This window comes from Delphinus delphis, chromosome 10 (genome assembly GCF_949987515.2).
Source record: "Delphinus delphis chromosome 10, mDelDel1.2, whole genome shotgun sequence".
Taxonomy (NCBI): Eukaryota; Metazoa; Chordata; class Mammalia; order Artiodactyla; family Delphinidae; genus Delphinus; species Delphinus delphis.
Genome location: NC_082692.2, coordinates 68,178,382 through 68,204,260, shown reverse-complemented (window position 1 = coordinate 68,204,260; position 25,879 = coordinate 68,178,382). Strand labels below are relative to the sequence as shown.

The 25,879-nt window shown below is 38.8% G+C and overlaps 1 protein-coding gene across 8 annotated transcripts in view; it reads left to right on the top strand.

The window, feature by feature from the left end:
- NEK4 (NIMA related kinase 4) overlaps nucleotides 1-25,879 on the top strand; it is a 59,297-nt gene that overhangs the window by 28,336 nt on the left and 5,082 nt on the right. For 5 of the 8 annotated variants that reach the window (XM_060022675.1, XM_060022676.1, XM_060022674.1 and 2 more), the window contains 7 exons: nucleotides 387-536; nucleotides 1,090-1,239; nucleotides 1,704-1,770; nucleotides 2,523-2,632; nucleotides 3,759-3,847; nucleotides 11,496-11,704; nucleotides 12,403-12,536. In XM_060022675.1, the coding sequence (XP_059878658.1) occupies nucleotides 387-536; nucleotides 1,090-1,239; nucleotides 1,704-1,770; nucleotides 2,523-2,632; nucleotides 3,759-3,847; nucleotides 11,496-11,704; nucleotides 12,403-12,536 (909 nt within the window). The remainder of the gene's footprint in view (nucleotides 1-386; nucleotides 537-1,089; nucleotides 1,240-1,703; nucleotides 1,771-2,522; nucleotides 2,633-3,758; nucleotides 3,848-11,495; nucleotides 11,705-12,402; nucleotides 12,537-25,879) is intronic. The other 3 variants (XM_060022671.1, XM_060022673.1, XM_060022672.1) reach the window with 3 other exon arrangements.

Genomic DNA, 25,879 nt, shown 5'->3' with positions numbered 1-25,879 from the left:
AGTATGTGTATATTAAATTGGATTTCATTTAAAACATTTGTTAGTTTTCTGAATTGCAAACCTATTAAAAGTTATAAAAAGATTTTTAAAAAACTAAATGAACATTGGTAGTTTCAGGTTAATAACAATCTGAGTAATTTAATTAAAATAATTATTTTTATTTGGGAAAAGAGAAGAAAACCCAGAATATGTAGATAACTGATGCCATCATTCTGTCTTTGCCTGTCAACACTGAAAATAAGCATTCATTTTGAAAAAGACAGCTCCTCCTTCTTTCATTTATAATTTTAGAAGTAGATATGGCAGGTTTGGCTATTTGGAAGTTCAAAAGACTGTTTCATTATTCTATTTTGTTTTTTTGTTTGTTTCATTTTATTATTTTTAAGGATCAAGTTGCTGGTGAATGTGTTATAGAAAAACAGGACAGAATCCACCCAACTTTACAGCCACACAGCTCTGGGTCTGAACCTTTCCTGTCTCAACAGCGGCGGCAGAAGAAAAGAGAACATACTGAGCATAGTGAGGAAGAGAGACAGGTCAGCAGAGATCTCTTTGGAATAAGTCATTGTGCTGCTGCTTGGGAAACAGACTTTAGGAAACTTCATTTCTATTTAGAATGATGTGCTAAAAAGGCACATACATAATGCAAGGAACATATAAGGAAGGGTAGAAGTGCTAAATATTGGTTATCAAATGTCAGTGAGTTGGAAGCAGAGTAAGGATTTTATCTTCTCCAGCAAGGATGGACAGCTTATTTTGAGAGTTAAAGGAACAGGCCAAAAAAGGTAAATCTCTGATTCCTCTTATGTCATATTAATGAACAGTTTCTCCCTCAACTTCTGCATAAGATCGTGGCAACCCCTCATTTCTGGAAGTAACTTTCACAGGCACCCTCTCTATAAGCTTCTTAAGTGGTCATTCACTTTTGGCAGAGTTTCTTCCCCTCTGCCCCCTGCCCCCCCCCAAATGCAATGTTTTAAAGTTTTTGGGAGGGAATCACTGACAAATACATAGATTTACCGATGGGGGACCTTTGGAGGTAGATGTATATGACACTGATAATCTCCCTCTCTTTGTTAATTATGGAAGTTCCAAGAGACTCCTCCTCGTCTTTTGCCTTCTCTTTCTACTGTTGGAAAAGTGGATGTCACATCAACACAAAAAGATGCTGAAAACCAAAGTAGAGTGATCACTGGGTCTGTGAGCAGGTCGAGGAACAGTGAGATATCATCATCAAAGGTTTGTAGGAGTCTATGTTGGATTTTTTTAAGCTTTATTATAAAACTTTTTGGTTGTAAATCCTGCATATATTGTGAAGTTTTATATTAAAACATCTTAGCCCTGCTTTTTGCCAAACACTGGAAAGCGCAAATTTGTGATTCTCAACAGAAGCTTTGATTGAAATGGACAGATTCTGTTGTTTCAGGGCTGGTCACTTCCAGTTAATTAAGGAGACCAAGTGGATTCTGAATGTAGGAAATGCAGAAATACCTATTTGCCCTTCCAAAGATGAGCTCTTCCTAGAAATGAGGGCTGTGATCATCCTAGCTAGGAGTTGTAAGCCTGATGTGAACTGGTTTCAAATGGACACTCCCTTAAAGACCTGTGCAGGGCCTTTCCTGTAGTGCTGGATGATATGTCATGCATTGTAGGTATTGTAAGAACAGTGAATAGGAATGGAAGTAACTGACTTTCTTTAAAAGGACCGCCCATTATCAGCAAGAGAGAGGAGGCGACTAAAGCAGTCACAGGAAGAGATCTTCCCCTCAGGTAAAGTTTTTCTCTTTCCTTCATCTATTGGAGGTTATTGGTATGGCTCATGGACATAGCATTGGTACTGATTGTGAGGTGTTAAGAATTTCCAGCATCAGTAATCCATTTGGGAAACCAATTTAGAAGAATTTTTGAAATTTCCTAGTTAAGCCTTTTAAAAAATTGGCATAGTATTGGATCTGGAACTTGTGTTATTAGAGAAAGAGGACTCTAAAAAGAGAGCAAGAGAGCTTTGAGTGACAGTAACTCCTGGGAGATTTCAGACAGGAAAGCAGTCAGGCGAGTGTTTACTTTGTTTCCATGTTCAGAGTCTGTTGGTCAGAGAAGTGCTCTCTTCTCAGGAACAGAGAGAGGAAGCCAGGAGAATGGTACTGCCCTGGGCTGAGGGCTGTGATCATTCCTATTACTATTATCTAAAGACAACATATTCTAGCAGTTTCCATTTGTTGAATGCTGACAATGTCTCAAACATTATGCTAAGTATTTTAAGGGCATTATCTCATTTCATATTTTGCAGCGGAGGAGACTGAGGGTCTGAGGGGTTAAGTAACTTACCCAAGGTCACAGGGCTGGTAGACCTAGACCTGAGATTTGAACTGAGGTGTCAGACACCAGAGTGATGATGAATATGCTGTCTGAGTTCCTTCTAGGCTGGCCCTTGCTGGGGTATCTTCCATAAACAGTGCAAAGCCCTCTTCTATCGAGGCCAGCCCACCATAAACAACTGCTGGGGGTTGTCACTTTTTCAGGCCCTTCAGTGAGGAGAGTTTCTCTGAGTCCAGCGGGGTCAGAGAAACCACAAGAGGAAGGCCACCCTACCCCTGCTCAATGGTTGTCTTCTGACTACAGCGTTGCTCAGGTACATTACATAGTCCTAAGGTAAAAGGTAGACATGTCTACATCTGGCAAGCCTAATAACGGTAAACCTCATAAATGCCAGCTCTATTTATTCCTGGGACAGTGCTGACTTAAGTTACACTTTTCACACTTCTCTGATAAGAAAAAGAACTGGTCAATAATAATTAAAAGGATTTTGTTTCCTTCATTAAGGGAATGGACTTTTCAGGCGCTCTTGTAAACAACTGGCAGCCTAGTTAATAACTTTCTTAGGCAGTCTTTTAAACAAGACTTCCAAAGGGCTTCCACTAGGCAACACTTTGCTTATTCTGCTGTGTTAATAATATAACAAACGACCTGGCCAGATTTTAGTCTCACTTGCTGATCCTTCCTTTGTTTCCTGTTTGTGTCAAAGTACCTTACCTTTCCACCCAGGGATAATGTAGGGGCACCATTTGGTGGCTAAATGGATAATTGCAAGTTTTTAACCACGTTCACTTTTTTGTGTAATAATACCCTGGGAATGATTATTCAGTTTTCTGTATTCCAGATTTTGACATCATTTCTAGGAGCACATAATTACTTTTTTTAAAAAAGAAACTTCCTGCCCTTGAAAGTAATGAAGAGTTTTTTCCTTTAACAATAGTGTGTGATTTAGTTGCTTCACTAATTAAAATGATCCTCTTTATTTTCAAAAGTTGTAACATTTGTGTGTAATTATATCAGGTAATCCTTTAAAGCATTTAACAATGAGTATCATGGGTGAGCAAACTGAGGTTACTTTTTATTTAGGTGGCATTCTGTCTAGTTTAAAATGCCAACATTCCTTATGGTACCAGCCCTCTGCTTAGAAGTTCAAACACCAGAACTGTTTGTCTGCTCTCCTCTGGAAAGGAAATTTCTTCATAGCTGAGACTTTCCAGGACCTTATAAAACTTCACCTTGGTGTTCCTCAGGCTTCACTTATGAACTTCATGGGTGAACTGGGACATTATTTGGTAAAGTAACTTCAATTTTTATATCCATAGTTCTCCTGTTAAATTGGACCTAGGTGCACATTGTGTCTAGGCATTGCATCTAAGATTGTTTCATGTATTACATTCTGGTTGTGTTGTCATGTGGAATTTTGTATTTCCAAACATTAATAGGAAAGGAAACTCACCCATTGTCTCTCTGAGGATGAGTTAAGTTCTTCTACAAGTTCAACTGATAAATCAAATGGGGATTCCAAGGAAGGGTAAGTTCTTATTTTTCTATCTCCTTTCATAAGCTATTTCTGTTTGAATTAATTTTATTCTAATTTAATTTTATTTTTTTACTTTAAAAAATTTTATTGAAGTATAGTTGATTTACAATGTTGTATTAATTTCTGCTGTACAGCAAACTGACTCAGTTATACATATATTCTTTTTCATATTCTCTTCCATTATGGTTTATCACAGGATATTGAATAGAGTTCTCTGTGCTATACAGTTAAGACCTTGCTGTTTATCTGTCATATAAATAATAGTTTGCATCTGCTGATCCCACACTCCCAGTTACTTCCCTCCCCCACCCCCAACCCCCTTGGAAACCACAAGTCTGTTCCCATGTCTTTGAGTCTCTTTCTGTTTCACAGATATGTTTGTTTGTGTCATACTTTAGATTTCACAAATAAGTGGTATCATATGGTATTTGTCTTTCTCTTTCTGACTTACTTTGCTTAGTATGATAACCTCTGGGTCCATCCATGTTGCTGCGAATGGCATGATTTCATTTTTTTTAGTGGCTGAGTAATAGTCCATTGTATGTATGTGTATATATATGTATGTGTGTGTATGTGTATCTATCTATCTGTCTATCTCACATCTTTATCCATTCATCTGTCAATGGACATTTAGGTTGTTTCCATGTCTTAGTTATTGTAGATAGTGCTGCTATGAACATAGGGGTGCATGTATCTTTTCGAATTATAGTTTTGTCTGGGTATATGCCTAGGAGTGGAATTGCTGGATCACATGGCAACTCTGTTTTTAGTTTTCTGAGGAACCTCCATACTGTTTTCCATAATGGCTGCACCAATTTACATTCCCACCAACAGTGTAAGAGGGTTCCCTTTTCTCCACATCCTCTCCAGCATTTTTTTTTTTTTTTTGCTGTTTCTCCATTTATGTTGCTAACACAATTTTCCTTTTTTTTTTTTTAAATCTTTATTGGAGTATAATTACTTTACATTGGTGTGTTAGTTTCTGCTTTCACACACACTAACGTTGGTGTGTTAGTTCCCCCGCTCCCTGTCCCACCCCTGTAGGTGGTCACAAAGCACCAAGCTGATCTCCCTGTGCTATGCGGCTGCTTCCCACTAGCTATCTGTTTTACGTTTGGTAGTGTATATATGTCCATGCCACTCTCTTGCTTTGTCACAGCTTACCCTTCCCCCTCCCCATATCCTCAAGTCCATTCTCTAGTAGGTCTGTGTCTTTATTCCTGTCTTACCCGAAGGTTCTTCATGACATTTTTTTTTCTTAAATTCCATATATATGTGTTAGCATACGGTATTTGTCTTTCTCTTTCTGACTTACTTCACTCTGTATGACAGACTCTAGGTCCATCCACCTCATTACAAATAGCTCAATTTTGTTTCTTTTTATGGCTGAGGAATATTCCATTGTATATATGTGCCACATCTTCTTTATCCATTCATCCGATGATGGATGCTTAGGTTGTTTCCATCTCCTGGCTATTGTAAATAGAGCCGCAATAAACATTTTGGTACATGACTCTTTTTGAATTATGGTTTTCTCAGGGTGTATGCCCAGTAGTGGGATTGCTGGGTCATATAGTAGTTCTATTTTTAGTTTTTTAAGGAACCTCCATACTGTTCTCCATAGTGGCTGTACCAATTCACATTCCCACCAGCAGTGCAAGAGTGTTCCCTTTTCTCCACACCCTCTCCAGCATTAATTGTTTCTAGATTGTTTGATGATGGCCATTCTGACTGGTGTGAGATGATATCTCATTGTAGTTTTGATTTGCATTTCTCTAATGATTAATGATGTTGAGCGTTCTTTCATGTGTTTGTTGGCAGTCTGTATATCTTCTTTGGAGAAATGTCTGTTTAGGTCTTCTGCCCACTTTTGGATTGGGTTGTTTGTTTTTCTGTTATTGAGCTGCATGAGCTGCTTGTAAATTTTGGAGATTAATCCTTTGTCAGTTGCTTCATTTGCAAATATTTTCTCCCATTCTGAGGGTTGTCTGTTGGTCTTGTTTATGGTTTCCTTTGCTGTGCAAAAGCTTTTGAGTTTCATTAGGTCCCATTTGTTTATTTTTGTTTTTATTTCCATTTCTCTAGGAGGTGGGTCAAAAAGGATCTTGCTGTGATTTATGTCATAGAGTGTTCTGCCTGTGTTTTCCTCTAAGAGTTTGATAGTTTCTGGCCTTACATTTAGGTCTTTAATGCATTTTGAGCTTATTTTTGTGTATGGTGTTAGGGAGTGATCTAATCTCATACTTTTACATGTACCTGTCCAGTTTTCCCAGCACCACTTATTGAAGAGGCTGTCCTTTTTCCACTGTACATTCCTGCCTCCTTTATCAAAGATAAGGTGACCATATGTGTGTGGGTTTATCTCTGGGCTTTCTATCCTGTTCCATTGATCTATCTTTCTGTTTTTGTGCCAGTACCATACTGTCTTGATTACTGTAGCTTTGTGGTATAGTCTGAAGTCAGGGAGCCTGATTCCTCCAGCTCCGTTTTTCATTCTCAAGATTGCTTTGGCCAGGGCTTCCCTGGTGGCACACTGGTTGAGAGTCCGCCTGCTGATGCAGGGGACACGGGTTCGTGCCCCAGTCCAGGAAGATCCCACATGCCACGGAGCGGCTGGGCCCGTGAGCCATGACCACTGAGCCTGCGCGTCCAGAGCCTGCGCGTCTGGAGCCTGTGCTCCGCAATGGGAGAGGCCACAACAGTGAGAGGCCCGCATACCGCAAAAAAAAAAAAAAAAAAAAAAAAGATTGCTTTGGCTATTCGGGGTCTTTTGTGTTTCCATACAAATTGTGAAATTTTTTGTTATAGTTCTGTGAAAAATGCCATTGGTAGTTTGATAGGGGTTGCATTGAATCTGTAGATTGCTTTGGGTAGCAGAGTCATTTTCACAATGTTGATTTTTCCAATTCAAGAACATGGTATATCTCTCCATCTATTTGTATCATCTTTAATTTCTTTCATCAGTGTCTTATAGTTTTCTGCATACAGGTCTTTTGTCTCCTTAGGTAGGTTTATTCCTAGATATTTTATTCTTTTTGTTGCAACGGTAAATGGGAGTGTTGTCTTGATTTCACTTTCAGATTTTTCATCGTTAGTGTATAGGAATGCCAGAGATCTCTGTGCATTAATTTTGTATCCTGCTACTTTACCAAATTCATTGATTGGCTCTAGTAGTTTTCTGGTGGCATCTTTAGGATTCTCTGTGTATAGTATCATGTCATCTGCAAACAGTGACAGCTTTACTTCTTTTCCGATTTGTATTCCTTTTATTTCCTTTTCTTCTCTGATTGCTGTGGCTAAAACTTCCAAAACTATGTTGAATAAGAGTGGTGAGAGTGGGCAACCTTGTCTTGTTCCTGATCTTAGTGGAAATGCTTTCAGTTTTTCACCATTGAGGACGATGTTGGCTGTGGGTTTGTCATATATGGCCTTTATTATGTTGAGGAAAGTTCCCTCTATGCCTACTTTCTTCAGGGTTTTTATCATAAATGGGTGTTGAATTTTGTCAAAAGCTTTCTCTGCATCTGTTGAGGTGATCATATGGTTTTTCTCCTTTAGTTTGTTAATATGGTGTATCACGTTGATTGATTTGCATATATTGAAGAATCCTTGCATTCCTGGAATAAACCCCACTTTATCATGGTGTATGATCCTTTTACTATGCTGTTGGATTCTGTTTGCTAGTATTTTGTTGAGGATTTTTGCATCTATGTTCATCAGTGATATTGGCCTGCAGTTTTCTTTCTTTGTGACATCCTTGTCTGGTTTTGGTATCAGGGTGATGGTGGCCTTGTAGAATGAGTTTGGGAGTGTTCCTCCCTCTGCTATATTTTGGAAGAGTTTGAGAAGGATAGGTGTTAGCTCTTCTCTAAATGTTTGATAGAATTCGCCTGTGAAGCCATCTGGTCCTGGGCTTTTGTTTGTTGGAAGATTTTTAATCACAGTTTCAATTTCAGTGCTTGTGATTGGTCTGTTCATATTTTCTATTTCTTCCTGATTCAGTCTTGGCAGGTTGTGCATTTCTAAAGATTTGTCCATTTCTTCCAGGTTGTCCATTTTATTGGCATAGAGTTGCTTGTAGTAATCTCTCATGAACTTTTGTATTTCTGCAGTGTCAGTTGTTACTTCTCCTTTTTCATTTCTAATTCTATTGATTTGAGTCTTCTCCCTTTTTTTCTTGATGGGTCTGGCTAATGGTGTATCAATTTTGTTTATCTTCTCAAAGAACCAACTTTTAGTTTTATTGATCTTTGCTATCGTTTCCTTCATTTCATTTTCATTTATTTCTGATCTGATTTTTATGATTTCTTTCCTTCTGCTAACTTTGGGGTTTTTTTGTTCTTCTTTCTCTGATTGCTTTAGGTGCAAGGTTAGGTTGTTTATTCGAGATGTTTCCTGTTTCTTAAGGTAGGATTGTATTGCTATAAACTTCCCTCTTAGAACTGCTTTTATTGCATCCCATAGGTTTTGGGTCGTCGTGTCTCCATTGTCATTTGTTTCTAGGTATTTTTTAATTTCCTCTTTGATTTCTTCAGTGATCACTTCGTTATTAAGTAGTGTATTGTTTAGCCTCCATGTGTTTGTATTTTTTACAGGTCTTTTCCTGTAATTGATATCTAGTCTCATAGCATTGTGGTCGGAAAAGATACTTGATACAATTTCAATTTTCTTAAATTTACCAAGGCTTGATCTGTGACCCAAGATATGATCTATCCTGGAGAATGTTCCATGAGCACTTGAGAAAAATGTGTATTCTGTTGTTTTTGGATGGAATGTCCTATAAATATCAATTAAGTCCATCTTGTTTAATGTATCATTTAAAGCTTGTGTTTCCTTATGTATTTTCATTTTGGATGATCTGTCCATTGGTGAAAGTGGGGTGTTAAAGTCCCCTACTATGAATGTGTTACTGTCGATTTCCTCTTTTATAGTTGTTAGCAGTTGCCTTATGTATTGAGGTGCTCCTAGGTTGGGTGCATAAATATTTACAATTGTTATATCTTCTTCTTAGATGGATCCGTTGATCATTATGTGTAGTGTCCTTCTTTGTCTCTTGTAATAGTCTTTATTTTAAAGTCTATTTTGTCTGATATGAGAATTGCTACTCCAGCCTTCTTTTGATTTCCATTTGCATGGAATATGTTTTTACATCCCCTCACTTTCAGTCTGTATGTGTCCCTAGGTCTGAAGTGGGTCTCTTGTAGACAGCATATATATGGGTCTTGTTTTTGTATCCATTCAGCGAGCCTGTGTCTTTTGGTTGGAGCATTTAATCCATTTATGTTTAAGGTAATTATCGATATGTATGTTCCTATGACCATTTTCTTAATTGTTTTGGGTTTGTTATTGTCAGTCTTTTCCTTCTCTTGTGTTTCTTGCCTAGAGAAGATCCTTTAGCATTTGTTGTAAAGCTGGTTTGGTGGTGCTGAACTCTCTCAGCTTTTGCTTGTCTGTAAAGGTTTTAATTTCTCCATCAAATCTGAATGAGATCCTTGCTGGGTAGAGTAATCTTGGTTGTAGGTTTTTCTCCTTCATCACTTTAAATATGTCCTGCCATTCCCTTCTGGCTTGCAGAGTTTCTGCTGAAAGATCAGCTGTTAACCTTATGGGGATTCCCTTGTGTGTTATTTGTTGTTTTTCCCTTGCTGCTTTTAATATGTTTTCTTTGTATTTAATTTTTGACAGTTTGATTAATATGTGTCTTGGCGTGTTTCTCTTTGGATTTCCAGCATTTATTATTTGTAGACTTTTTAATGATGGCCATTCTGACCCGTGTGAGGTGGTACCTCATTGTAGTTTTGATTTGCATTTCTCTAATAATTAGTGATGTTGAACATCTTTTCTTGTGCCTATTGGCCATCTTTATGTCTTCTTTGGAGAAATGTCTATTTAGGTCTTCTGCCCATTTTTTGATTGGGTTGTTTGTTGTTGTTGTTATTGAATTGTATGAGCTGTTTTTATACTTTGGAAATTAATCCCTTGTCAGTTGCATTGTTTGCAAATATTTTCTCCCAGTCTGTAGGTTATCTTTTCATTTTTTTTTATGGTTTCTGTTGCTGTGCAAAAGCTTATAAGCTTGATTAGGTCCCATTTGTTTATGAATTAATTTTAAATGTACATTTATCGTACCATTCAGACCTGTAGTACTGTCATTGATAACATTGTAAATGGTTTTTGGTATATGCAAGAGCTAAAATTCTCTTTTAATGGACACATCTGATTTTCATTCAGAATTCTTATAAAATGTCTTCTTAGATCTGTGGGTTTATAGTTTTCATTGGTGGAAACAGTTTCGCCATTATTTCTTCAAGTATTTTTTTGGACCCCCTCCTGCCCTCCTAAGGATTCTGATTACATGTATATTAGATTGCTTAAAGTTATCCCACAGGTCACTAATCATATTCTATTTTTTCTTTAGTCTTTTTTTCTCTGTTCCTTTTTTTTTTTTTCTGGCCACACGTTGTGGCTTGTGGGATCTTAGTTCCCTGACCAGGGATTGAACCCATGCCCTCGGCAGTGAAAGCATGGAGTCCTAACCACAAGACTGCCAGGGAATTCCCATCTGTTCCATTTTTTGTAGATTCTATTGCTGTATCTTTGAGTTCACTAATCTTTTCTCCTGCAGTATCTAATTTGTTAATCCCATCCCACATATTCAACACATTGTACTTATCATTTGTAGTTCAATTTGGGTCCTTTTTATATCTTCATTGCCTCTCCTTAACATGTTGGTGTTTCCCCTACCTTGGTCATTGGAATATATGTTTAATAACCATTTTAATGTCCTTATTTACTAATTCTGTCACTTGTATTGCTTCTGGATCTATTTCTATTAACTTATTTTTTTCTCTTCATAATTGTGTGCTATTTTCCTGCTTTGCATGTCTGGTATTTTTTTTTTTTTTTTTACGGTACGCGGGCCTCTCACTGTTATGGCCTCTCCCGTTGCGGAGTACAGGCTCCGGACGCGCAGGCCCAGCAGCCATGGCTCACGGGCCCAGCCGCTCCGTGGCATGTGGGATCTTCCCGGACCGGGTCACGAACCCGCGCCCCTGCATCAGCAGGCGGACTCTCAACCACTGCGCCACCAGGGAAGCCCTCATGTCTGGTATTTTTGACATGATGCCAGACATTGTCAATTTTATCCCATTAATTGCTGATATTTTTATATTTCTTTAAATATTCTTGAACTTTGTACTTGGATATAGTTAAGTTACTTAGAAATAGTTGGGTGGAATTTATACGCAAAATCTGGGACCTTGTCTTTCTCACTCTCTCCTTTCCAAGATTCTTCTCTCACTTTCTAGTGGCAGTGGTGGTCTCGAACTCTGTCCTTTGGTTTTGCAGGCAAGAAAGACTGGGTTTTCTGTTGTACTTTAGCTGCCTATGGCTTGCCTTTAGGCTAAAGGTGTTGACTCTCCTCCAGAATCTGCTTGCAAATTTTGTACATTCTTCATTGCCCTCACATAGTTGATTTTTGTATTTTGTCCAAAGTTTATACTTATTTGTGGAAGGGTTCTGTCTGTCGGAACTTACTTGCTTACTAGAAAGCAGAACCCTAAAGGTTGTTTTGTATCTAATTTCTAATGAAAAATTTTCATGAAGCCAATTAATAACAAGAGAATTTTTTCTTTTCCAGGAAAGGTCATACAAATGAAATGAGTGACTTGGTACAATTGATGACACAGACCCTGAATTTGGACTCTAAAGAGAGCTATGAAGATCTCCCGGTACCAGAGCCAGTGTCAGAATTTAAACTTCTTCGGAAGTATCGGGACACACTGATACTTCATGGGAAAGTTGCAGAGGAGGCGGAGGAACTCCGTTTTAAAGAGCTACCTTCAGGTGGTCAGTTTATTGTTTTACACCAAGCTGGAGAGCATATGTTTACTGGAGAAATGTATCAAACTAAGGAGCTTAATGCTTGCAAATATTTTTGGTTTTTTAAATTATTTCATTTGGATATCTTCATAAAAAAATATATCTTATTTTATGTAACAGTTGTATTCCTGAAAAGTTGAATGAAAATTGATTTTTAAAAATAAATGTAAATAAATACATGTTTGGAATTTTTCACGTGGACTTTCTTCAAATTAGACAATTTGTAGTTTTTAGATTTAGGAGATGGTGATGAGACATGAAGCGTAAGTTCATATATACATTTTAGTCATCAAAAATACATGAACTCTTGGGCTTCCCTGATGGCACAGTGGTTGAAAGTCTGCCTGCCGATGCAGGGGACACGGGTTCGTGCCCCGGTCCGGGAAGATCCCACATGCCGCGGAGTGGCTGGGCCCGTGAGCCATGGCTGCTGAGCCTGCGCGTCTGGAGCCTGTGCTCTGCAACGGGAGAGACCACAGCAGTGAGAGGCCCGCGTACCGCAAAAAAAAAAAAAAAAAACATGAACTCTTAAACTAAACTCTTGTCAAAGTGAAAAGAATCTTAACATGACAAGATTACCAGGAAAAAAAAAAGAAAAAAAAATGTGTTCTTGCTGCAGTGGTGAAAGTGTTTACTTTTTCCCTGTTGTTGTTATTGCTTTTTAGCTATCGTGCCAGGTTCTGAAAAAATCAGAAGAATAGTTGAAGTCTTGAGAGCTGATGTAATTCGGGGCCTGGGGATTCAGCTTTTAGAGCAGGTGTATGATATTTTGGAAGAGGAGGATGAATTGGAAAGAGAGGTGAGTGTCCTATTAGCTGTGTCAGCTGCTTATGCTATGGAATTTTTTTAATGGCCTTTTGAAATATAATTAACATACCATACATTTTACCCATTTTAAGTATACAATTCAGTGGTTTTTAATATGTTCACAGAGTTGTACAACCATCACCACATCGATGTTAGAACATTTAATTATCCCCAAAAGAAACCCTGTACTCACTGTCACTCCCCATTGTCCTATAGGCCTTTCACCCCTAAGCAACCACTAATAGTTCTGTCTCTATATCTGCCTATTCTGAACATTTCATTTAAATAGAGTTGTACAGAACTATGTGGTCTTTTGTGACTGATATCTTTCATTTAGCGTATGTTTTCAAGATTCATCCATGTTGTAGGGCACGTCATGTACTTCATTCTTTTATTAGACTGAATAGTATTCCATTGTATGGCTATACCACATATTGTTTATCTATTCACCACCTGATAGGTTGTTTCTACTTTTTAAAAAATTTATTTATTTATTTATTTTTGGCCGCATTGGGTGTTCATTGCTGCGCGCGGGCTTTCTCTAGTTGCGGAGAGCGGGGGCTACTCTTCGTTGCAGTGCACAGGCTTCTCATTGCGGTGGCTTCTCTTATTGTGGGGCGTGGGCTCTAGGCACGCAGGCTTCAGTAGGTGTGGCGTGTGGACTCAGTAGTTGTGGCTCGCGGGCTCTAGAGCGCAGGCTCAGTAGTTGTGGTACACACGCTTAGTTGCTCTGTGGCTTGTGGGATCTTCCTGGATCAGGGCTCAAACCTGTGTCCCCTGCATTGACAGGCGGATTCTTAAGCACTGCGCCAGCAGGGAAGCCCTGCTAAGTGTTCTTATCATGAAAAGGTGTTGGGTTTGTCAAATGCTTTATATTTAGATGATCATGTAGTTTTCGTTTTTTATTCTGTGGATATGGTGTGTTGCATTAATTGGTTTTTGGATGTTAAATCATCCTTGTATTCCTGAGATAAATCCCACTTGGTCATGGTGTTTACTGCATCTTATATGTTGCTAGAGTCATGTTTCTAGTATTTTGTTGAGCGTTTTTGTGTCTGTGTTCACATGAGATATTGGTCTTCAGTTTTCTTTTCTTGTGATACTTTTATTGGTTTTGTTATCAGGGTAATACTGGCCTCAGAATGAGTTGGGGAGTTTCCCTCATCTTTCTTGGGAAGAATTAGTGAAGAACTGGTGTTAATTCTTCTTGAAATGTTTGCTAGAATTCACCAATGAAGGCATCTGGGTGGGCCTTAGCTTTTCTTTGTGGGTAGTTTTTTGATAATAAATTCCGTGTCTTTACTTACTATATTCAGATTATTTGTTCTTCTCTTTCTAAAATTTCTGTCTTTCTAGGAATTGTCCTTTTCAACTAAGTTATCTAATTGGCATATAATTTTTTTTAAATTTTTTAATTTTATTTTATTTTTGTAATACAGCATGTTCTTATTAGTCATCAATTTTATACACATCAGAGTATACATGTCAATCCCAATCACCCAATTCATCACACCACCACCCCCACCCCCCTGCCGCTTTCCCCCCTTGGTGTCCATACGTTTGTTCTCTACATCTATATCTCAATTTCTGCCCTGCAAACCAGTTCATCTGTACCATTTTTCTAGGTTCCACATATATGCGTTAATATACAATATTTGTTTTTCTCTTTCTGACTTACTTCACTCTGTATGACAGTCTCTAGATCCATCCATGGCTCAACAAATTACCCAGTTTTGTTCCTTTTTATGGCTGAGTAATATTCCATTGTATATATATACCACATCTTCTTTATCCATTCGTCTGTCGATGGGCATTTAGGTTGCTTCCATGACCTGGCTATTGTAAATAGTGCTGCAATGAACACTGAGGTGCATGTGTCTTTTTGAATTATGGTTTTCCCTGGGTATATGCCCAGTAGTGGGATTGCTGGATAATATGGTAATTCTATTTTTAGTTTTTTTTTTTTTTTTTTTTTTTTTGCGGTATGCGGGCCTCTCACTGTTGTGGCCTCTCCTGTTGTGGAGCACAGGCTCCAGACGCGCAGGCTTAGCGGCCATGGCTCATGGGCCTAGCCGCTCCACGGCATGTGGGATCTTCCCAGACCGGGGCACGAACCCGTGTCCCCTGCATCGGCAGGCGGACTCTCAACCATTGCACCACCAGGGAAGCCCTGTTTATATATTTTGGAGATTAATCCTTTGTCCGTTGGTTTGTTTGCAAATATTTTCTCCCATTCTGAAGGCTGTCTTTTTGTCTTGTTTACGGTTTCCTTTGCTGTGCAAAAACTTTGTAGTATCATTAGGTTCCATTTGTTTATTTTTATTTTTATATCCATTACTCTAGGAGGTGGATCAAAAAAGATCTTGCTGTGATTTATGTCAAAGAGTGTTCTTCCTGTGTTTTCCTCTAAGAGTTTTATAGTGTCCGGTCTTACATTTAGGTCTCTAATCCATTTTGAGTTTATTTTTGTGCATGGTGTTAGGGAGTGTTCTAATTTCATTCTTTTACATGTAGCTGTCCAGTTTTCCCAGCACCACTTATTGAAGAGGCTGTCTTTTCTCCATTGTATATCCTTGCCTCCTTTGTCATAGATTAGTTGACTATAGGTGTGTGGGTTTCTCTCTGGGCTTTCTATCTTGTTCCATTGATCTGTATTTCTGATTTTGTGCCAGTACCATATTGTCTTGATTACTGTAGCTTTGTAGTGTAGTCTGAAGTCAGGGAGTCTGATTCCTCCAGCTCCGTTTTTTTCCCTCAAGACTGCTTTGGCTATTTGGAGTCTTTTGTGTCTCCATACAAATTTTAAGATATTTTTGTTCTAGTTCCATAAAAAATGCCATTGGTAATTTGATAGGGATTGCATTGAACCTGCAGATTGCTTTGGGTAATATAGTCATTTTCACAATGTTGATTCTTCCAATCCAAGAACATGGTATATCTCTCCATCTGTTGGTATCATCTTTAATTTCTTTCATCAGTGTCTAATAGTTTTCTGCATAGAGGTCTTTTGTCTCCCTAGGTAGGTTTATTCCTAGGTGTTTTATGCTTTTTGTTGCAGTGGTAAATGGGAGTGTTTCCTTAATTTCTCTTTCAGATTTTTCATCATTAGTGTATAGGAATGCAAAAGATTTCTGTGCATTAATTTTGTATCCTGCAACTTTACCAAATTCATTGATTAGCTCTAGTAGTTTTCTGGTGGCATCTTTAGGATTCTCTATGTATAGTATCGTGTCATCTGCAAACAGTAACAGTTTTACTTCTTCTTTTCCAATTTGTATTCCTTTTATTTCTTTTTCTTCTCTGATTGCCGACACTAGGACTTCCAAAACTATGTTGAATAATAGCGGTGAGAGTGGACATCCTCGTCTTGTTCCTGATCTTAGAGGAAATGCTTTCAGTTTTTCACCATTGAGAATGATGTTTGCTGTGGGTTTGTCGTATATGGCCTTTATTATGTTGAAGTAGGTTCCCTCTGTGCCCATTTTCTGGAGAGTTTTTATCACAGATGAGTGTTGAATTTTGTCAAAAGCTTTTTCTGCATCTATTGAGGTGATCATATGGTTTTTCTCCTTCAATTTGTTAATATGGTGTATCACATTGACTGATTTACATATATTGAAGAATCCTTGCATCCCTGGGATAAATCCCACTTGAACATGGTGTATGATCCTTTTAATGTGTTGTTGGATTCTGTTTGCTGGTATTTTGTTGAGGATTTTTGCATCTATATTCATCAGTGATATTGGTCTGTAATTTTCTTTTTTTTGTAGTATCTTTGTCTGGTTTTGGTATCAGGGTGATGGTGGCCTCATAGAATGAATTTAGGAGTGTTCCTTCCTCTGCAACTTTTTGGAAGAGTTTGAGAAGGATGGGTGTTAGCTCTTCTCTAAATGTTTGATAGAATTCACCTGTGAAGCCATCTGGTCCTGGACTTTTGCTTGTTGGAAGATTTTTAATCACAGTTTCAATTTCAGTGCCTGTGATTGGTCTGTTTATATTTTCTATTTCTTCTTGGTTCAGTCTTGGAAGGTTATACCTTTCTAAGAATTTGCCCATTTCTTCCAGGTTGTCCATGTTATTGTCATAGAGTTGCTTGTAGTAGTCTCTTAGGATGCTTTGTATTTCTTTGGTGTCTGTTGTAACTTCTCCTTTTTCATTTCTAATTTTATTGATTTGAGTTCTCTCCCTCTTTTTCTTGATGAGTCTGGCTAATGGTTTATCAATTTTGTTTATCTTCTCAAAGAACCAGCTTTTAGTTTTATTGATCTTTGCTATTGTTTTCTTTGTTTCTATTTCATTTATTTCTGATCTGATTTTTATGATTTCTTTCCTTCTGCTAACTTTGGGTTTTGTTTGTTCTTCTTTCTCTAGTTTCTTTAGGTGTAAGGTTAGATTGTTTATTTGAGATTTTTCTTGTTTCTTGAGGTAGGCTTTAGCTATAAACTTCCCTCTTAGAACTGCTTTTGCTGCATCCCATAGGTTTTGGATCATTGTGTTTTCATTATCATTTGTCTCTAGGTATTTTTTGATTTCCTTTTTGATTTCTTCAGTGATCTGTTGGTTATTTAGTAACGTATTGTTCAGCCTCCATGTTTGTGTTTTTTACGACTTTTTCCCTGTAATTCATTTCTAATCTCATAGCGTTGTGGTCAGAAAAGATGCTTGATATGATTTCAATTTTCTTAAATTTACTGAGGCTTTATTTGTGACCCAAGATGTGATCTATCCTGGAGAATGTTCTATGCACACTTGAGAAGAAAGTGTAATCTGCTGTTTTTGGATGGAATGTCCTATAAATAGCAATTAAATCTATCTGGTCTATTGTGTCATTTAAAGCATGTGTTTCCTTATTTATTTTCATTTTGGATGATCTGTCCATTGGTTTAAGTGAGGTGTTAAAGTCCCCCACTATTATTGTGTTACTGTCGATTTCCTCTTTTATAGTTGTTAGCAGTTGCCTTATGTATTGAGGTGCTCCTATGTTGGGTGCATGTATACTTATAATTGTTATATCTTCTTCTTGGATTGATCCCTTGGTCATTATGTAGTGTCTTTCCTTGTCTCTTGTAACATTCTTTATTTTAAAGTCTATTTTATCTGATATGAGTATTGCTACTCCAGCCTTCTTTTGATTTCCATTTGCATGGAATATGTTTTTACATCCCCTCACTTTCAGTCTGTATGTGTCCCTAGGTCTGAAGTGGGTCTCTTGTAGACAGCATATATATGGGTCTTGTTTTTGTATCCATTCAGCGAGCCTGTGTCTTTTGGTTGGAGCATTTAATCCATTTATGTTTAAGGTAATTATCGATATGTATGTTCCTATGACCATTTTCTTAATTGTTTTGGGTTTGTTTTTGTAGGTCCTTTTCTTCTCTTGTGTTTCCCACTTAGAGAAGTTCCTTTAGCATTTGCTGTAGAGCTGGTTTGGTGGTGCAGAATTCTCTTAGCTTTTGCTTGTCTTGTCTGTAAAACTTTTGATTTCTTGTCTGTAAAACTTTTGATTTCTCCATCGAATCTGAATGAGATCCTTGCCAGGTAGAGTAATCTTGGTTGTAGATTCTTCCCTTTCATCTCTTTAAGTATATCATGCCACTCCCTTCTGGCTTGTAGAGTTTCTGCTGAGAAATCAGCTGTTAACCATATGGGAGTTCCCTTGTATGTTATTTGTCATTTTTCCCTTGTTGCTTTCAATAATTTTTCTTTGTCTTTAATTTTTGCCAATTTGATTACTATGTGTCTCAGTGTTTCTCCTTGGGTTTATCCTTTATGGGACTCTCTGTGCTTCCTGGACTTGGGTGACTATTTCCTTTCCCATGTTAGGGAAGTTTCTGACTGTAATCTCTTCAAATATTTTCTCAGGTCCTTTCTCTCTCTCTTCTCCTTCTGGGACCCCTATAATTCAAATCTTGTTGCATTTAATGTTGTCCCAGAGGTCTCTTAGGCTGTCTTTATTTCTTTTCATTCTTTTCTCTTGTTTTTTTTTTTTTTTGCAGTATGCGGGCCTCTCACTGTTGTGGCCTCTCCCGTTGTGGAGCACAGGCTCCAGACGCGCAGGCCCAGCAGCTGTGGCTCACGGGCCCAGCCACTCCGCGGCATGTGGGATCCTCCCGGACCAGGGCACGAACCCGTGTCCCCTGCATCGGCAGGCGGACTCACAATCACTGCACCGCCAGGGAAGCCCTCATTCTTTTTTCTTTATTCAGTTCCGCTGCAGTGAATTCCATCATTCTGTCTTCCAGGTCACTTATGTGTTCTGCCTCAGTTATTCTGCTATTGATTCCTTCTAGTGTATTTTTCATTTCAGATATTATGTTGTTAATCTCTGTTTGTTTGTTCTTTAATTCTTCTTGCTTATTGTTAAACATTTCTTGCATCTTCTTGATCTTTGCCTCCATTCTTTTTCCGAGGTCCTGGATCATCTTCACTGTCATTATTCTGAATTCTTTTTCTGGAAGGTTGCCTATCTCCACTTCATTTAGTTGTTTTTCTGGGGTTTTATCTTGTTCCTTCATGTGGTACATAGCCCTCTGCCTTTTCATCTTGTCTGTCTTTCTGTGAATGTGGTTTTTGTTCCACAGGCTGCAGCATTGTAGTTCTTCTTGCTTCTGCTGTCTGCCCTCTGGTGGATGAGGCTATCTAAGAGGCTTGTGCAAGTTTCCTGATGGGAGGGACTTGTGCTGGGTAGAGCTGGCTGTTGCTTTTGTGGGAAGAGGTCAGTAAAACTTTAATTCACTTGTCTGCTCATGGGTGGGGCTGGGTTCCCTCCCAGTTCGTTGTTTGGCCTGAGGCGACCCAAGACTGGAACCTATCTGGGCTCTTCGGTGGGGCTAATGGCAGACTCTGGGAGGGCTCATGCCAAGGAGTACTTCCCAGAACTTCTGCTGCCAGTGTCCTTGTCCTCACAGTGAGACACAGCCACCCCCTGCCTCTGCAGGAGACCCTCCAACACTAGCAGGTAGGTCTGGTTCAGTCTCCTATGGGGTCACTGCTCCTTCCCCTGTGTCCCGATGCACACACTACTTTGTGTGTGCCCTCCAAGAGTGGAGGCTCTGTTTCCCCCAGTGCTGTCGAAGTCCTGCAATCAATTCCCAGTAGCCTTCAAAGTCTGATTCTCTAGGAATTCCTCCTCCCAGTGCCGGACCCCCATGTTGGGAAGCCTGACGTGGGGTTCAGAACCTTCACTCCAGTGGGTGGACTTCTGTGGTATAAGTGTTCTCCTGTTTGTGAGTCACCCACCCAGCAGTTATGGGATTTGATTTTACTGTGATTGCGCCCCTCCTACCATCTCACTGTGTCTTCTCCTTTGTCTTTGGATGTGGGGTATCTTTTTTGGTGAGTTCCAGTGTCTTCCTGTCAATGATTGTCCAGCAGCTAGTTGTGATTCTGGTGTTCTCACAAGAGGGAGTGAGAGCACGGCCTTCTACTCAGCCATCTTGGTTCAGGGCCCACACACCGGCATACAATTATTAATAAAAATTCTTTTTAATATTTTTTATTTCTGTAAGGTTGGTTGTTTAGGAGTGTATTGTTTAATTTCCACATATATTTGCACAAATATATTACATTTTTCTATTTTATAGGTTCAACAGTGTATTATATACATGCTGGATTTTTAAATTATAGTAAAATACACATAACTTCAAATTTAGCATTTTAACCATTTTTAAGTATTTGGTTCAGTGGCCTTAAGTATGTTTACATTATTGTGCAAACATCACCACCATCCATCTCCAGAACTTTTTGCATTTTGCAAAACTGAAACTCTGTACCAATTAAACAAAAACTCCCCACTTACCCCTCCTACCAGCTCCTGGCAACTACCATTCTAATTTCTGTGTCTATGAATTTAACTACACTAAGCCTTGATATAAAGCCTAAACACAGCATCTAGAAAAAGTAAAACTCGCCTGTAAAGAAAACTTCAGGCCCAGATGGCTTTGCTGTGAATTCTTCCAATCATCTAAGGAAGAAATAACACAAATCCTACACAAATTCTTTAGAAAACAGAAAAAGAAGGGACATTTCCCATTTCTCCCCATAAGCCCAGAACAACTGTGATACCAAAACCCAACAAGGACACTACATGAAAAAAACATGAGACCAGTATCTCTCATGAACATCTTAATCATCTAGTATTTTGCTGAAGATTTTTGCATCAGTGGTCAAAAGGGATATTAGTGTATATTTTTCTTTTCCTATAGTGTCCCTGTTTGGCCCTAGCACCAGGGCAATGCTGGCCTCATAAATGAGCCAGGAAGTGCTCCTTCCTCATTAACTCTCTGAAGAGTTTGAGAAGGATTGGTATCAGTTCCTGTCCAAATGTTTGGCAGAATTCACCAGCAAAGGTCCAGGGCCTTTCCTTGTTAGGAGGTTTAGGTTACTGATTCAGTCTCCTTGCTAGTTATGGGGTATTCAGATTTTCTATTTCTTCATGATTCAGTTTTGGTAGGTTTTATGTTTCTTGGAATTTGTCCATTTATGCAACTTGTTGGTGTACAATTGTTCATAGTACTTTCTTTCTTTTTCTTTCTTTTTTTTTTTTTTTTTTGCGTACGCGGGCCTCTCACTGCTGTGGCCTCTCCCGTTGCGGAGCACAGGCTCCAGATGCGCAGGCTCAGCGGCCATGGCTCACGGGCCCAGCCGCTCCGCGGCATGTGGGATCCTCCGAGACCGGGGCACGAACCCGCGTCCCCTGCATCGGCAGGTGGACTCTCAACCACTGCGCCACCAGGGAAGCCCCATTGTACTTTCTTAGAATCCTTTTTATTTCTTTTTATTAGAGTGGTAGTAACGTCCCAAATCCATTTCAGATTTTAGTAATTTGAGTCTTTTTTTTCTAAGTATAGCTAAAGGTTTGTCAATTTTGTTCATCTTTCTGAAGAACCAACTTTTGCTTATTTTGATTTTTTTCTATTTTTCTGTTCTCAATTATATTCATCTCAGCTCTAATCTTATTATTTCCTTCCTTCTGCTACTTTTAGGTTTAATTTGTTCTTTTTTCTATTTCTTTAGGCTGCAAAGTTAGGTTGTTGACTTGAAATCTTTTTTTTTTTTTTAAATATTTATTTATTTATTTGGTTGTATCAGGTCTTAGCTGCCTGCTGGTGGGATATTCACTGCCACATGTGGAATCTTTCTTGTGGCATGCGGGATATTTAGCTGCAGCATGTGAACACTTAGTTGCAACATGTGAGATCTAGTTTCCTGACCAGGGATTGAACCCAGGCCCCCTGCATTGGGAGCGCGGAGTCTTAGCCACTGGACTACCAGGGAAGTCCCCAAATCTTTTTTCTTTTTTAACATAAGCATTTACAGCTATAAATTACCCCCTTAGCACTGCTTTTGCTGCATCTCATAAGTTTTGGTTATATTGTTCTCATTTTCATTTGTCTCTCAATATCTTAAATTTCCCTTGTGATTTCTTCTTTGGTGCATTGGAGTGTGTTATTTAATTTCCGTAAATGTGTGAATATTCTAGTTTCCTTCTGTCATTGATTTCTAACTTCATCCTGTTGTGGTCAGAGAAGATACTTTATATGTTCTTTTTAATCTATTGAGACTTAGTTTGTGGCCTAACATATATATCTCTTCTGGAAAATGTTTCATGTACACTTGAGAAGGGTGTGTATCCTATTATTGTTGGGTAGAGTATTCCCTATATGTCTGTTAGATCTAGTTAGTTTTTGCATTGTTCAACTCCTCTGTTTTCGTATCTTCTGTCTGGTTGTCTTATCCATTATTGGGAGTGTGAAGTTTCCAACTATTATTTGTAGAACTATTTTTTCCTTTAATTCTGTCAAATTTGGCGTCAAATATTTTGATGGTCTGTTATTAGGTGCATAAACGTTTATAATTATTATATCTTCCTGCCGTATTGATCCTTTTGTTAATGTATGTCATTGTGTCTTGTAACCTTTTTTGTCTTCAAGTCTGTTTTGTCTGATATTAGTATAGTCACCCCTGCTCTCTTTTGGTTACTATTTGCATGGGATATCTTTTTCAGTCCTTTCATTTTCAATCTGTTTTGGATCTAAAGTCTCTTGTAGAAAGCATATAGTTCTTTAAAAAATTAATTAATTAATTAATTATATTTTTGGCTGCATTGGGTCTTCGTTGCTATGCACGAGCTTTCTCTAGTTGCGACGAGTGGGGGCTGCTCTTCGTTGCGGTGCGTGGGCTTCTCATTGTGGTGGCTTTTCTTGTTGTGGAGCACAGGCTTTAGGTGCGTGGGCTTCAGTAGTTGTGGCACACGGGCTCAGTAGTTGCAGCTCACAGGCTCTAGAGCCCCGGCTCAGTAGTTGTGGCACACAGGCTTTGTTGCTCCGCAGCATGTGGGATCTGCCCAGACCAGGGCTCGAACCATGTCCCCTGCATTGGCAGGCGGATTCTTAACTACTGCGCCACCAGGGAAGCCCCAGAAAGCATATAGTTTTGTTAACAATTCTGCCAATTTCCGTCTTTGTGATTGGAGAGTTTAATTCATTTACACTTAAGCAATTACTGATAAGGAGGAACTTCCATTATTTTGCTGTTTGTTTTCTATATGCTTTATAGCTTTTTCTGTCCCTAATGCCCTGTATTACTGCCTTCTTTTATGTTTAGTACTTCTTTTTTTTTGTAGTGAAACATTTTAATTCCCTTTTCATTTCCTTTAGTGTATATTCTATAACTATTTTCTTTGAGGTTATCATGGAGATTACATTTAACATCCTAGTTTTAATACTCAAATCTGAATTTATACCAGCTTAACTTAAAAAATCTGCTGCTTTAAAGCTCTGTCTTCACCCCTTTTGGCTATTGATGTCACAGAATTACATCTTTATGTATTGTGTAACCAAAAACATAAACTAGTAATTGGTTTTTTTTTTAATGCATTAGTCTCTTAAATTTTGAAGAAAACAAAATGTGGAACAAACCAAAGTTATATTAGTATTAGACTAATAACTTTTTAGACTAATAATTTTTTTTAGTGTATTAGTGTCTTAAATCATGTAGAAAATAAAAAATGGAATTACAAACCATTGTTATAACACCAGCTTTGATAATTGCCCATGTATTTACCTTTACTGAGATCTTTATTTCTTCATACAGCTTTGAGTTACTGTCTAGTATGCTTTCATATCTGCCTGCATGACTTCCTTTGGTATTTCTTGCAGGGCAGGTCTAGTGGTAATAAACTTCTTCATCATTTATCTGGAAATGTCTTAAGTTCTCCCCCACACAGTTTTATTGAGAAATAATTGATATGTAACACTGTGTTAGTTTAAGGTATACAGCATAATGATTTGGTATATGTATATACTTTGAAATGATTACCACAATAAGTTTAGTTAGCATCTATCATCTGTCATAAATTTTTTTTCTTGTGATGAGAACTTTTAAGATCTACTATTAGCAACTTCCAAATGTACAATAAAGTACAATTAACTATAGTTACCATGCTGTATATTATATCCCCAAAACTCACCAGAAGTTTCTACGTTTTCACCACCTTTACCCATTTCCTTCACCCCCACTCCCCGCCTCTGGCAACCACCAGTCTGTTGTCTCTTTCTATGAGTTTGGTTTTTTTCAGATTCTGCATGTAAATGAGCTCATACAGTATTTGGCTTTCTCTTTCTGACTTATTTCACTTAGCATAATATCTTCAAGGTCCATCCATGTTGTTGCAGATGGCAAGATTTCCTTCTTTTTTATTTCACTTTTGCAGGACATTTTTGCCAGATACAGGATTCTTGGTTGACAGTTTTTTTCACTTTGAAAATATCATCCAACTGCCTTTTGGCTTCCAAAGTTTCTCATAAGAAATCTGCTTATTATCTTACGTGAGGAATCCCTTGCATGTGAAGAGTTGCTCCTTTCTTGTTGCTTTCAAGATTGTCTTTGGCATTTGACAGTTTGATTATAATGTGTCTGAATGTGAACTCTTTGTGTTCATCCTACTTGGAGTTTGTTGAGATTCTTTGATGTTTATATTCATGTCTTTCATCAAACTTGGGAAGTTTCTGGCTATTATTTCTTTAAATAATTTCAGTTCCTCTTTCTGTCTTCTTCTGGGACTCCCACAATACCTGTTAGTCCCTTTAAATCCCTTGGAAGTTGCTTCAGCTGAAGGCTGTGGTGTTTGTAACAATGTCAATGAGCGTTGCAGCAGTGGTTGCCTGCCTCTGTGTCTGCCCCTCTGTGATGAGAAGCAGCAATCAGCTGTCAGTACAGAGATCCCTAGTACTTGGAAGACAAGATTCTTATTGCCTACCCTGGCTCCTACAAGCTATCTACAGGCTGCTCCAGGAATGTTGGACAGCTACCTGCTCTTGGTGGAGGGGGTGCTAAGAGCTGAAATTGACTGGAATTAACCAAAATTTACCATCCAAGCCTTCCCCTGAATGTTTCAAGCCTTTAATAGACTCCAGAGTTCCAAAATAGTTACATCTGGCAGATTCTGACAGTGCAATTTTTGTCCATGTGAGGAGATAGATTCCTGGTGCTTCTTCCTCCTCCAGCATCTTCTATACATATTGTATTATACAATTGCTTTTTTTTTTTTTGCGTTACGCGGGCCTCTCACTGTTGTGGCCTCTCCCGTTGCGGAGCACAGGCTCCGGACGCGCAGGCTCAGCGGCCACGGCCCACGGGCCCAGCCATTCCGCAGCACGTGGGATCCTCCGGGACCGGGGCACGAACCCGCGTCCCCTGCATTGGCAGGCGGACTCTCAACCACTGCGCCACCAGGGAAGCCCTATACAATTGCTTTTTAAATCAGTTCAGAGAAGAAAAGGAGAAGCAATTTGTATTTATATTGTTTTTATTTACATAATTACCTTCATCAGTGCTTTTCCTGTTTTCATGTAAATTGAAATTATTGCCTGGGGTCTCTTGCTTTCAGCCTGATGAGATTCCTCTGGTAGTTCTTGCAAGGCAAGTCTGCTAGTCACAAATTCTGTTTTTGTTTATCTGGGAATATCTTTATTTTGCCTTCTTTTTTTTTTTTTTTTGCGGTACGAGGGCCTCTCACTGCTGTGGCCTCTCCGGTTGCGGAGCACAGGCGTTGGACTCGCAGGCTCAGCGGCCATGGCTCACGGGCCCAGCCGCTACACAGCATGTGGGATCTTCCCGGACCAGGGCACAAACCTGTGTCCCCTGCACCGGCAGGTGGACTCTCAACCACTGCGCCACCAGGGAAGCCCCTTGCCTTCATTTTTGAAAGATAGCCTTACTGGATATGCGATTCTTAGTTGACAGTTTTTTCTTTGAGTTCTTTGAATATGTTATCCCACTGCCTTCTGGCCTTCATTGTTTATGATAAGTCAGCTGTTAATGTTATTGGGGTTC